The 11,823-nt window shown below is 47.2% G+C and overlaps 1 protein-coding gene across 2 annotated transcripts; it reads left to right on the top strand.

Moving 5' to 3' along the window:
* Nucleotides 1-176: 176 nt before the first annotated feature.
* On the top strand, nt 177-11,823 carry LOC115137102 (B-cell lymphoma/leukemia 11A-like). Of its 2 annotated transcripts, none has more exons than XM_029673161.2 (3): nt 177-717; nt 2,945-3,286; nt 8,325-11,823. In XM_029673161.2, the coding sequence occupies exons 1-3, from the start codon at nt 666-668 to the stop codon at nt 10,067-10,069; spliced, it is 2,139 nt and encodes a 712-aa protein (XP_029529021.1). In that variant the 5' UTR covers nt 177-665; the 3' UTR covers nt 10,070-11,823. The 2 variants fall into 2 exon arrangements, with proteins under 2 accessions (XP_029529021.1, XP_029529020.1); XM_029673160.2 differs by having other exon boundaries at nt 180-717; nt 8,322-11,823.

Below are 11,823 nucleotides of genomic sequence, written 5' to 3'. Positions count from 1 at the left end.
CTGCAAAGCGCATTTCCATATCCTCGCATAAAGTAGTTCCTGAAATAAAACAGGCCACTAATATTGATTGCTTATAGAAGCCAAACCAGCCTAGACTATGATGACACACACCACTGCAGGGAGGACTGTGTGTGTGTGTGTGAGAGAGAGAGAGAGAGAGAGAGTGTGTGTATTATGTTTTTGGTGTTTACTATCCTTGTGGGGAACAGAAGTCCTCACAAGGATAGTAAAACAATGAACATTAGGACAAGTGGATGCATTTTTCTGGTCCCCCACAAGGAAGTGTATTTTAGGGATAGGAGTTAAGGTTATGTTTAGGAATTAGGGAAATGTGATTTTTGAATGGAAATCAATTGTTTGGTCCCTAAAAGGATTGTAAAACAAACTGTCTGTGACATTGTATAGAGGGCGGGTTCGGGTCGGTGTAGTATAGTGGCGGGCGGCGCCTATGCCCCTGCCCCTCCTTTCCTCCGCTGTGGGGCTGGTAGCCTGAACTTGAACACTGGCTGGTGCACAAGTTAGTCACTACGACGTCCCGTCGGTGCCATAGAGCTACACAGTCATTTGGTCAAGGCTATTCTTATCAACTTGATACTTTTAAAAATTCGATTCCGATTCGGAGTGTGGATGCACCGGCAGAACATTGACTGGTGCGATTAAGCAGAATGTCCAGACGCAAACAAGGCAGCCGACCGCAACACCTGAGTGCAATTCAAGGTAAGCTGAGAGGCCATGTCCATAGCTCCCTAATAAGAGGTAGCCTATATGCATTGTATGTATTTCATATACGACGTATTCATGTTAACCTTTTTTTTTTTGGTGGGTGGGGGGTTGTATCAGTCAGGCTATGTTGGTATGCGCACCTTGACATTGAAGTTGAATCATTGATAAAAGTTGATATTTTTTTTTAAGAGCTGATATATATAAGGCCACACTCAGTTTTGTAACAAATACAGTAAAAATAAAGGAAGTATGTTCATAGGCTACACAAAGGTCTCTTTAAGCATAGGTAATAAATACACATTTTTGCTCTGTGTTCTTGAAAGGGGACACGGCGTTCTACTTTATTTCCTTGCTGGTCCACTGTCTTTTCCCTGGGTTTTCTTTATGTCTTGTCTGTGGAGACTGTTTGAAGTATCTCCTATTTTGCCCACGCCAAAGCTTCCTTGTGGGGCAGACCGCGTGTTCAAGACACCGTACGTGTATGACAAGGCGAGAGAGGAGATGGATATTGTCTGCCCTCACAACAACCCCACTGACCTCCTTTTTCACTTATCTCCGTTTTTTCTATAACTATATCCTGGATACCCCATACACTTGACTAGGCCTTATGTAGGCCATCATAATGATCTATATGTCAGAATGATACGGTGTTCTATGAGGAGATCGTTTTTCTTCTCCAGGGGACTGTGGGCATGCGTTTGACTAAAACACTGAAGTGCTCTGAAAAGAACATGCATCTTTCTCTGTTCCCTAACGAAGGCCTGTAGAGCGTGTCTAGTTTGACCACAAGCCTTGACTATTCATATGTGCGTGCAACCGCGCCTAGCTTGTCTGCACTGAAACAGGAAAGGTGACATTTTTGAGTAACCACTGGTGAGCTCCTCAGCCCGAATCTACTGTCTGTACCTGTCCTGTACTCGGCCATGTCCGGGCAAGTGAAGCCCTTCCAAGCGTTAAGGTGTGTGTGTACATTTACCTTTATTTAACTAGGCAAGTCAGTTAAGAATAATTATTTTTTTAGGCCGTCATTGAAAATAAGATTTTCTTCTTAACTGACTTGCCTAGTTAAATAAAGGTAAATGTACACACACACCTTAACGCTTGGAAGGGCTTCACTTGCCCGGACATGGCCAAGTACAGGACAGGTACAGTGGGTTTAACTGCCTGTTCAGGGGCAGAATGACAGGTTTGTACCTTGTCAGCTCGGGATTTGAACATGAAACCTTTTGGTTACTAGTCCAACACTCTAACCACTAAGCTACCATGCTGCCCCATGACCGTATTGACTCCCTCCCTCCCCTCTTTTATCGAGTTTTGAGGACCAGTCAAACAACTCTGTTTGGAGCAACTCCAAACCTGACCAACAGTCATTAACCATCTCTGCTGTTGGCTGAGTCTACATGGGTCATAAATGAGTCATGGACATTTTTATTTTGTAGCCTACGTTTATGGCTCTGATGAGTGAGACTGAAATTGGAGTTGAATCTGAAACCTAGACTACATCACTGCGAGGTGCTAAAATCTAAAGCATACATTTAATTTCAGTAATCTCACGTTAGACTCATAACTCTCTTTTGTGATTGATTCATTTGGCCTCGAGCCCAGAGTGAATCTGAACATCTTCAAGTCATGGCCACTCACGTTCTCACTGAAAAACTGGTCAGGTCCTTGCCTAGTTGTTGAGAGAGTGTGTTGACAGGTGTGAACTTTCGGGGATTGGTATCCATTTATTATTATTATTATTATTTTTACTAAGCAATGATGTCAGTGAACACATCATGCAGCCTGCCATCTCAGAGAGGTCGGGGGGGTCAGTGTCGGCTGACTGGAATAGCCTGACTCCAACTGTAGCTCTGGTGGAGTGTGTTGGGTGGAGTGGCTCAGCATCAAAAGTAGCATTTTAAGAAATGTGGAGGGGTAATTTTTCTCTGAAGGCCATATTAGCAGTTGCCCAAACAACATGGTGTCTGACCACCCATGTGGTCTCCCTGGACCACCCATGTGGTCTCCCTGGACCACCCATGTGGTCTCCCTGTTGTAAGATCTTACAGGATGACTTGAAGGAAAGAATATACACCTTCTAAGTAAATGCTATTTTCTCAAATGTTCATCTTCCTGTCTATTTCTTTGCCGCCTTTCCAGTAACACTCCCCTGCCCTAATTACTTTCACACTCTTCCCCCCTCTTCTTTATCTAACTCTCCCTCTCTCATCTTTCTCAGATGCCCCTGAGCCCTCGGACACTGCCGCTCCTTCGCCATTAGAGGAGTGGGGGTCCCTTCCCCAGGTCAGGGGTCGTGAGGAGAGTCGTGACCTACTGACCTGTGGGCAGTGCGATCAGGCCTTCCCTCTCGCCCGCATCCTGGCCTTCATCCAGCACAAACAGGGGGGCTGCCACTCCCGGAATCACGACCCCAACACTCACACCCCTCCCTCCCCAGCCAACCGGACACAGCAACGCGGTGCTGTCACTCAGGTAGAGGCTGGGTTCGTGGAGCTGAGGAGAGTGACGGACAGGTCCAAAGCGGAGGAGCATAGTGTGAAGGTGGAGCCTAACATAACAGGTGAGTGCCGGCAGGTCCCTAATCAGTTACTTAAAAAATATATATATTTCTGGCTTTTGTTTTCTCCCCCCCCCCCCCCCCCCCCCCTTCCAGTCCAGCTCATTAACTGGGCGTTGCTGTGCTGCGGAGGCGTCTGAGTTAGCGACGCGTTGGGTAATTGTGTGGAAAGGTTAGGCAGCAGTGTTTTGAGGCCCCAGGGGGCCCCTGAGGGCTCCGATGCACCTGAGCTCCCCTCTATCTCCTTGACACTCTCTCTCAGGTGAAGTGGCCAGGTAAACACGTAGGGCAAGGCACAGTGCTCTCTGGCCACGCAATAACACGGCCTGCACTCACTGGAGGACTGGCTGTGCTAAGCTGAGAGGGACGATGAGATGGTGTCACAACGGGCTGTGGTGTGGTCATACTTGTCAACATAGTTCTGGTGTGTTTGCATGGCTTCTCAGTGCAGGTGTACGTTGTCCATCAGATAGGCATCACAATCATCTGCATTTAGATGAGACTTAGGGCGTAAGGTAGCCACTGTTAGAGCTACAGGTAGCCTAGCTGTGAGAGCATTGAACCAGCAACCGAAAGGTCGCTTGTTTGAATACTCAATCCGATCAGGTGAAACATCTATCAATGTGCCCACGAGCAAGGCACTTAACCTTCATTTGCACCAGGAGCTCCATATTTCTATGGCTGACCCTGTAAAACATTTCACTGCACCAAACCTGTGTATGTGACAATAAAATATATATTTTTTAATGTTTTGTTCATATGCATATTTTTGGAACTGGGACCCTTACACACTCTTTCTCAGACACACAGCCACTTGCACTTCCTTCCTTTGTGTAACGCTCAGGGGACTGCTGCGTGCTCTTTTTCCGTGTGTCCGTGTCTTTCTCTTGTTTTTCTCTTTCGGTCTCTGTTTTTCATGTTCTCTCTCAACAGCTCTCTGTCTATCTCTCGGTATCTCGCTGCCTGTTTTACATGTTCTCTCTCTTTCTCTCTCTGTCTAACTCGCTCTCTCTCTAGCTGCTTTGTTTTCATGTCATCTCTCTCCATGTCGGTATATCTCTCTCTCTCTCTCTCTCTCTCTCTCTCTCTCTCTCTCTCTCTCTCTCTCTCTCTCTCTCTCTGTTTTTCTTCTTCTTTGTGCCCACAGGCTTATACAAAAGAGCTACCCACGTGCACTACCCAAAAGCTGTACCGTATCTCCACCAAGCAAAACAAGATCACTTTTAATAACGAAATGAGTCAATGGTGCATGACATGTACAGTTGAAGTTGGAAGTTTACATAAACCTTAGCCAAATACATTTAATCTCAGTTTTTCACAATTCCTGACATTTAATCTGAGTAAAAATTCCCCGTTTTAAGTCCGTTAGGATCACCACTTTATTTTAAGAATGTGAAATGTCAGAATAATAGTCGAGTGAATGATTTATTTCAGCTTTTATTTCTTTCATCACATTCCCAGTGGGTCAGAAGTTTAGTATTTGGTAGCATTGCCTTTAAATAGTTTAACTTGGGTCAAACATGTCAGGTAGCCTTCCACAAGCTTCCCACAATAAGTTGGGTAAATTTTGGCCCATTTCCTCCTGACAGAGCTGGTGTAACTGAGTCAGGTTTGTAGGCCTCCTTGCTCGCACACGCCTTTTCAGTTCTGCCCATAAATCTTCTATAGGATTGAGGTCAGGTCTTTGTGATGGCCACTCCAATACCTTGACTTTGTTGTCCTTAAGCCTTTTTGCCACAACTTTGGAAGTATGCTTGGGGTCATTGTCCATTTGGAAGACCCATTTGCGACCAAGCTTTAACTTCCTGACTGATGTCTTGAGATGTTGCTTCAATATATCCAAATAATTTTCTTTCCTCATGATGCCACCTATTTTGTGAAGTGCACCAGTTCTTCCTGCAGCAAAGCACCCCCACAGCATGATGCTGCCACCCCCGTGCTTCATGGTTGGGATGGTATTCTTCGGCTTGCAAGCCTCCCCTTTTTCCCTCCAAACATAACGATGGTCATTATGGTCAAACAGTTCTATTTTTGTTTCATCAGACCAGAGGGCATTTATCCAAAAAGTACAGTCTTTGTCCACATGTGTAGTTGCAAAATGCAGTCTGGCTTTTTATGGCGGTTTTGGAGTGACTTCTTCCTTACTGAGCGGCCTTTCAGGTTATGTCGATATAGGACTCGTTTTACTGTGGATATAGATACTTTTGTACCTGTTTCCTTCAGCATCTTCACAGGGTCCTTTGCTGTTGTTCTGGGATTGATTTGCACTTTTCGCACCCAAGTACGTTCATCTCTAGGAGACTGAACGCGTCTCCTTCCTGAGCGGTATGACGGCTGCGTCCCATGGTGTTTATACTTGCGCACTATTGTTTGTACAGATGAACGTGGTACCTTCAGGCATTTGGAAATTGCTCCCAAGGATGAACCAGACTTGTGGAGGTCTTGGCTGATTTCTTTTGATTTTCCCATGATGTCAAGCAAAGAGGCACTGAGTTTGAAGGTAGGCCTTGAAATACATCCACACGTATACCTCCAAGTGACTCGAATGATGTCAATTATCAGAAGCTTCTAAAGCCATGACATAATTTTCTGGAATTTTCCAAGCTGTTTAAAGTTAGTCAACTTAGTGTATGTAAACTTCTGACCCACTGGAATTGTGATACAGTGAAACAATCTGTCTGTGAACAATTGTTGTAAAAATTACTTGTCTCGTGCACAAAGTAGATGTCCTAACCGACTTGCCAAAACTATCGTTTGTTAACAAGAAATATGTGGAGTGGTTGAAAACCGAGTTTTAATGACTCCAACATATATAAACTTCCGACCTCAACTGTAGGTGTAAGGCTAGACTGTAAACTCTCCTTCCAGACTCGTATTAAGCATCTCCAATCTAGAATCGGCATCCTATTTCGCAAACAAAGCCTCCTTCACTCACGCTGCCAAACATACCCTCGTATCCTCAACTTCGGCGATGTCATTTACAGAATAGCCTTCAACACTCTACTCAGACTGTATCCAGTTTGCTATCACAGTGCCATCCGTTTTGTCACCAAAGCCCCGTTTTGTCACCAAAGCCCTGTACAGGTCACACCCACCACTGTGACCTGTATGCTCTCGTCGGCTGGCCCTCGCTACATATTCGTTGCCAGACCCACTGGCTCCAGGTCATCTAGAAGTCTTTGCTAGGAAAGCTCAGCCTTATCTCAGCTCACCATAACAACACCCACGTGTAGCACGCGCTCCAGTAGGTAGATCTCACTGGTCATCCCCAAAGCCAACACCTCCTTTGGCCGCCTTTCCTTCCAGTGGCAGCAGAGAAATGACTGGAACAAATTAGGAAGATGACTCAAAGTAAAAGAGCAGTTATCCCACAACAGATAGGTGTCCCTTTTTTATAATTTTTTTATTTTACCTTTATTTAACCTTTATTTAACTTGGCAAGTCAGTTAAGAACAAATTCTTATTTTCAATGACTGCCTAGGAACTGTGGGTTAACTGCCTGTTCAGGGGCAGAACGACCTTGTCAGCTCGGGGATTTGAACTTGCAACCTTCCGGTTACTAGTCCAACGCTCTAACCACTAGGCTACCCTGCCGCCCTTCACACTAGTGTGTGTGATCGAGAGAGATGGAAGAACGTGACGGGTTATTATGATGTCTCGTTTTATTTGGCATTTATTCTACTTGGTTTTTTTCTTCTTCTCATCTCTAACATTATTCTCCCCCCCCCCCCCCATCTTCAACAGACTCTCTCGCTTGCCCTATTCCAATCCCCCCCCACACACACACACACACTTTTCTCCTCCCTCCCCTCTCTCCCTCGGGAGAAGCGATTCTGCCTGCTGCTCGTTAGTGCTCCTAGCCAATCTGCATTTTTAATTAGCACTTATTGCTTCTGCTTAATATTCAAGTGCGACCCCCGGGCCAAATGGGAATCCTTACAAAAAAAGAGAGCGAATGAGAAACCGTCTGGGTATTGTGTTTCACTCCAGGACCCCGAGATAACCCCCCTCCTCGGGGAGAGATTTGGAGGGCTAGGGAGGCTGAGGGGTGGGAGGATGGGTCTGAAGTACAATCCAAGGGGTGACATTTTTGTGGTGTTTCTCGAGCGGCACTGCTGCGCATCCTTTCTCTTATCAACTTCTCTCCTACTTTACTCATCTCTTCGAGCTAAGTTATAAAGGATGTGTCCACCATGTCTCCTATCCTCTCCCGGCAGAGAGATGGAGAAAGGGTTGCTTTCTTTTTCATCTTTTCTCTCCTCCCCCTCCAGTAAAATACAGAAGGATTTTAACTTCAGGAAACAAGAAAGAGGCTTATACCAGAATCGGCTTTGGAAGAAAAAATGTAACATTTCCCCCCTCAATTTGAGGATCTTCTTTCCAATTTAGATTTATGCAAAAAGGCCTCATTTGTCAAGCTGGCTGAGTCAGTCCCTGATTTACATAAAGCCTTCGTTTTCTCGGTTCCGCTAATTAGCAATTTGCAGCTTAATTGGAGAGTGGTTCTCGGTTAAGAGACAAAGCTAACCACGTTTAAAAAATGTCTCCAGATGTACTTAACTATCCATCTCCCCTTTCTGCTGGTCTCTGTCCTTCCTTATTTTTTAAAAATGTTTAATCTTTCATATTTTTCATCTTTCATCTCTCCCTTGCTTCTGGTCCAATCAACAGCCTTCTCTATCTCTGTGTCCCTCTCTCCTTGGCTTCTGTCTCGAGAAGGAAGAATCCGTTAAAAAATATATATATTTTTGAACTTCAGACTACCTTGTCCTGTAGACCTGACCCAGGGAATGTTAAGCATCTTCCCTCTTGCTGTAGTCGTTCTCTTCACTGACTGAACAAGTTGAGTTTCTCTGCACCTAACCATTGCCATAAACAGACTGCCTTTGTTCGGGCTGTGTTCCTTTTTATATTCTAGCTATCCACAATCGTTCCCACTGTCTGATGTGTGCTGTTTTAATCAAACCTATTGAGAACCCTTATATTTTTTCAGATCAAGAAAATGTTTTGACTTACTTACTGTTTGTTGTTTCTGTAGCAGAAGAGCCGTCCTGCTTTACCTGCCAGCTGTGTGAGTGTGTGTTGCCCTCTGCCTGGGCCCTGCTCCAACACGCCCAGCACACACACTCCTTCAGCATCTACCAGGAGGACGGGGAGAAGGAGGAGAAGATGGGAAGAGGGGGTCACCAGCACTCCAAAACTGCAGCCACCCTGGATCCCTGTCAACTGAGCCACACCCTGGCCACCGCCTTCCACCCTTCCGCTCTGCGTCTGCCCCACATCTTCCGTCCACGGCAGAACCGCAGGCCAGCTTCTCAGGCCAGCTCCACCCCTTCCCCCAGAGAACGACAGGCCCTCAACTTCTGTCTGAGGGAGCTGGCTGAGGGCGGTAACACCACCGCTGGTGTTCTGGTCCCCTCTCTGTCGCCGTCCCCCCCGGCCGCATCTTCCTTCCCCCAGTGTGGACCCGCCCAGGTGGGGTTTCCCTGTGAGCTGTGTGGCCAGGGCTTCCATTCCCTACGCAGCCTGTCAGCCCACCGGAGGACCCACGCATGCGAGCGTCCCTACCACTGTGGCTTGTGTGACCAGGCCTTTGCCCAGAGTGGTCAGCTGGCTCGCCACATGAGGAGTCACCGCAGTGAGACGGGCGTGGGTAGAGAGGGCTACGAGGGGATGGAGGTGGGGCTGGTAGGGGAGGGTGAGGGGGGTCGGCAGGGGATGAGAGAGAGGTTTATAATGCAGGGGGCAGGAGAAGCGGTGTTGAGTGGAGCACCAGGAGAGAGGGAGACCTCTGAGGTGGACCTGTCCCTCTCCAAGCATCACTCCCCAGACTCTGGACTGATCCTTCTCTCCTCCCAGCCTGGAGGTCCAGACATGAGCCTGCTCAGGCTGTTCCAACCCCAGGGAGAGTTGGCGGACGATGAGGTGGAGGGACAAGAGGAGCCCCAGCACGCGTCCCCCTGCGCCAGCCCCTCAGAGGGGTCACTGGAAAGCGGAGAGACTGGGGGCAGTGGGGAGAGTGGCATTGCCAGCGGAAACTGCACCCCCAAACGGCCGGAGAGGGAGGACAGGGCTCCGGTAGGGGGGGAGTGGGAGAGCGAGCGGGACGGAGATGGAGAGAAGGAGTGGTTTGCAGGCGGGAGCAGCGAGGTGGTCCAGGAGTGGCAGAGGGAGAGCGAACAGAGAGGAGGAGGAAACGGCGTCATCAGCAGTAACAGTGGTAGCAACGACGGGGGGTCAGGGAAGAAGAAGAGGGAGGAGGCCTGTGAGTACTGTGGGAAACAGTTCCGGAACAGCAGCAACCTGACGGTGCACCGGCGCAGCCACACGGGAGAACGGCCCTACCAGTGTGGCCTGTGCAGCTACGCATGCGCCCAGAGCTCCAAGCTCACACGCCACATGAAGACCCACGGCGCCCACGGGGCCCGCGCCCCATTCCTGTGCCAGCTGTGCGGGGTGCCCTTCACTGTGTACGCCACCCTGGAGAAACACCTGAAGAAGGTGCACGGGCTGAGCCATGCCAGCGTCGGGACCTACACCCAGGCCAGCACAGCTGATGTCAACTGGGCCCTTGTCCAAATGGATGACAGGGTGGTCATCAAGATGGAGGAGGATGAAGCCACTACGGACCAGACAGAAAACAACATGGCTGCCATGGTGGAGATGGGATTGGAGGCTGAGGAGAACCAGAAAGGGGAGGTGGATGGTACTGTCAGCCCAGCCGTAGTGGAGGATAGTGTGGGTGAGCTTCCTGCTGAAGGCCGTGCGGACGTGGGCTCAGCGTAAACTTCTGGTCCACCTTAACTGTCACATCACACTTTTGTACACTGACCAAGACATCCAAAAGCACTGGCTTGGACTGTCACTCATTCCAACCACTTTGACCAACATAAATATCCATAGAATTGTAATGAACCTTTCCTAGCACTCAATTGGTAATCAATTCAAACTGGATTCTAGGTACCAACCCTGCTCTCCTCTTAATTCCCTATCTATGCCATGCTGAGGTACGTCACGTCTTGCCAGAGCTGATAATTAGCATATGCAAACCCGCCTACTTAGACCACAGCACAAAACCCTGACATGCAATGGAAAGGAGGACGGCAAATAGGACTTGAGAACAGGAAGTCAACCACCACAGTCCACCAGATCACAGGAAGTTGATCACCATGCTCCAGCACAATATAGGAAGTGGACACCAGTGGTCAAATGATTGGTTCACTCAGTCAACATACTAGTGATGATTACCAATAGGAACTGTTGTAGAAAGCAAAAAAAGGGCTTGTAATTATTATTTTTATTTTATATATCTAGTGGCATGAGATTACTATGATTAGTGAGGCTTTCATATCCTGTTCTGTTGCTGTGGTGACAACTGGCAGGGTGGTTGTCACACTCTAATTCGTCCACAGACTAGTTGTTTGGACAGAGATGGGGTCAAAGTTGGAAACGAACCCAAGCAGGTTTCTCGGTATCCTTTTTAGATTTAGCTTTTGACACAACACTTGCCACTTAATGTAAAGTTTACAAGGCTCGTGAGGCCCAGCTAAGTTCTGTTCTTCCTCTGTGTGTATGGCTGTCTCATCCAATGTGTCTCATCTGCTGATTGTTTTCCGAGCTTAGCTGCTAAGCATAAAGAAACTGCCATTTTGACTTCAAATGAAACGGGTGTGGATTTATTTCCTTTCTTACTTCATAATTGGATGATCTTTTTTTCTTTCCTTTTTGTTTACGCTCATAAAACGCGGGAAACCCCTTGAAGCTTGCGCATATGCATGTTTTGCTGCCATTTTGAAATGGTTTGAATTTGTCCTTTAATTTATGGGCCCATGTTAGTGGTTGGCAAATGAAACTACAGGTTGGAGAGCTATAGTAAATGGTTTGTTGATGGGTGGGAGAGTTTTGTGGGTAACACCGTGTGTGTGTGTGTGCAGAGAAGTTGTTTGGTAACACTTGACTTGAACTGTCGGTCAAATGCCTCGCTAACTACAACCGAAAACATGACCAGCTGTTTTATTTGCTTGGAAACGGAGCCTATGCCCATGACAACGGTGCTCGCAGCGGAAGGCTAGATAACTGTGGCTAACCTTTTCGCTATAGTGGCTGAGAACATGGTTTGAGTGAAGTGTCACCAACTATTTTGTGACTACTGTGACTTATGTTATCATTATTGATGTCAATATACACTGGCGGCAGGGAACCCTTATTTTTTGGACACTTTGAAAAAAAACAATTCTTTGCGTTGTATGAAACTAGTGACAGGGTGAAATGTGTACGATGTGATGGACATGAGCGGAGTATAGTTGTTCAGGGACCCATGTTATGTGCATAGAATGACACTCGCAGATGTCGCTGCCACTGATATCGTCAATTGACTGTGCTGTATGCCTCAAACTCAACTCAGTTTCCCAGAATTCTTGGTTTTCTCTGTCTGTGCTGACTACAATGAGGCTGACGACAACACTGTCTTTGTAAACTTGACACCATTTTGTCATTGACCTGGTTATGAGGAGTCTCATTAAAGAATTGAGGCAAAGCGA

The sequence above is a fragment of the Oncorhynchus nerka genome, linkage group LG11 (assembly GCF_034236695.1).
Source record: "Oncorhynchus nerka isolate Pitt River linkage group LG11, Oner_Uvic_2.0, whole genome shotgun sequence".
NCBI lineage: Eukaryota > Metazoa > Chordata > Actinopteri > Salmoniformes > Salmonidae > Oncorhynchus > Oncorhynchus nerka.
Note: the sequence above shows the minus strand (reverse complement) of the source record. Positions and strands in the feature narration are given on the sequence as shown.

Coding starts and splice junctions, on each gene's coding strand:
- LOC115137102 (XM_029673160.2), top strand. CDS start 666: ATGTCCAGACGCAAACAAGGCAGCCGACCGCAACACCTGAGTGCAATT. Junction 718..2,944: donor ACACCTGAGTGCAATTCAAG/GTAAGCTGAGAG, acceptor CATCTTTCTCAG/ATGCCCCTGAGCCCTCGGAC. Junction 3,287..8,321: donor GGTGGAGCCTAACATAACAG/GTGAGTGCCGGC, acceptor TTGTTTCTGTAG/CAGAAGAGCCGTCCTGCTTT.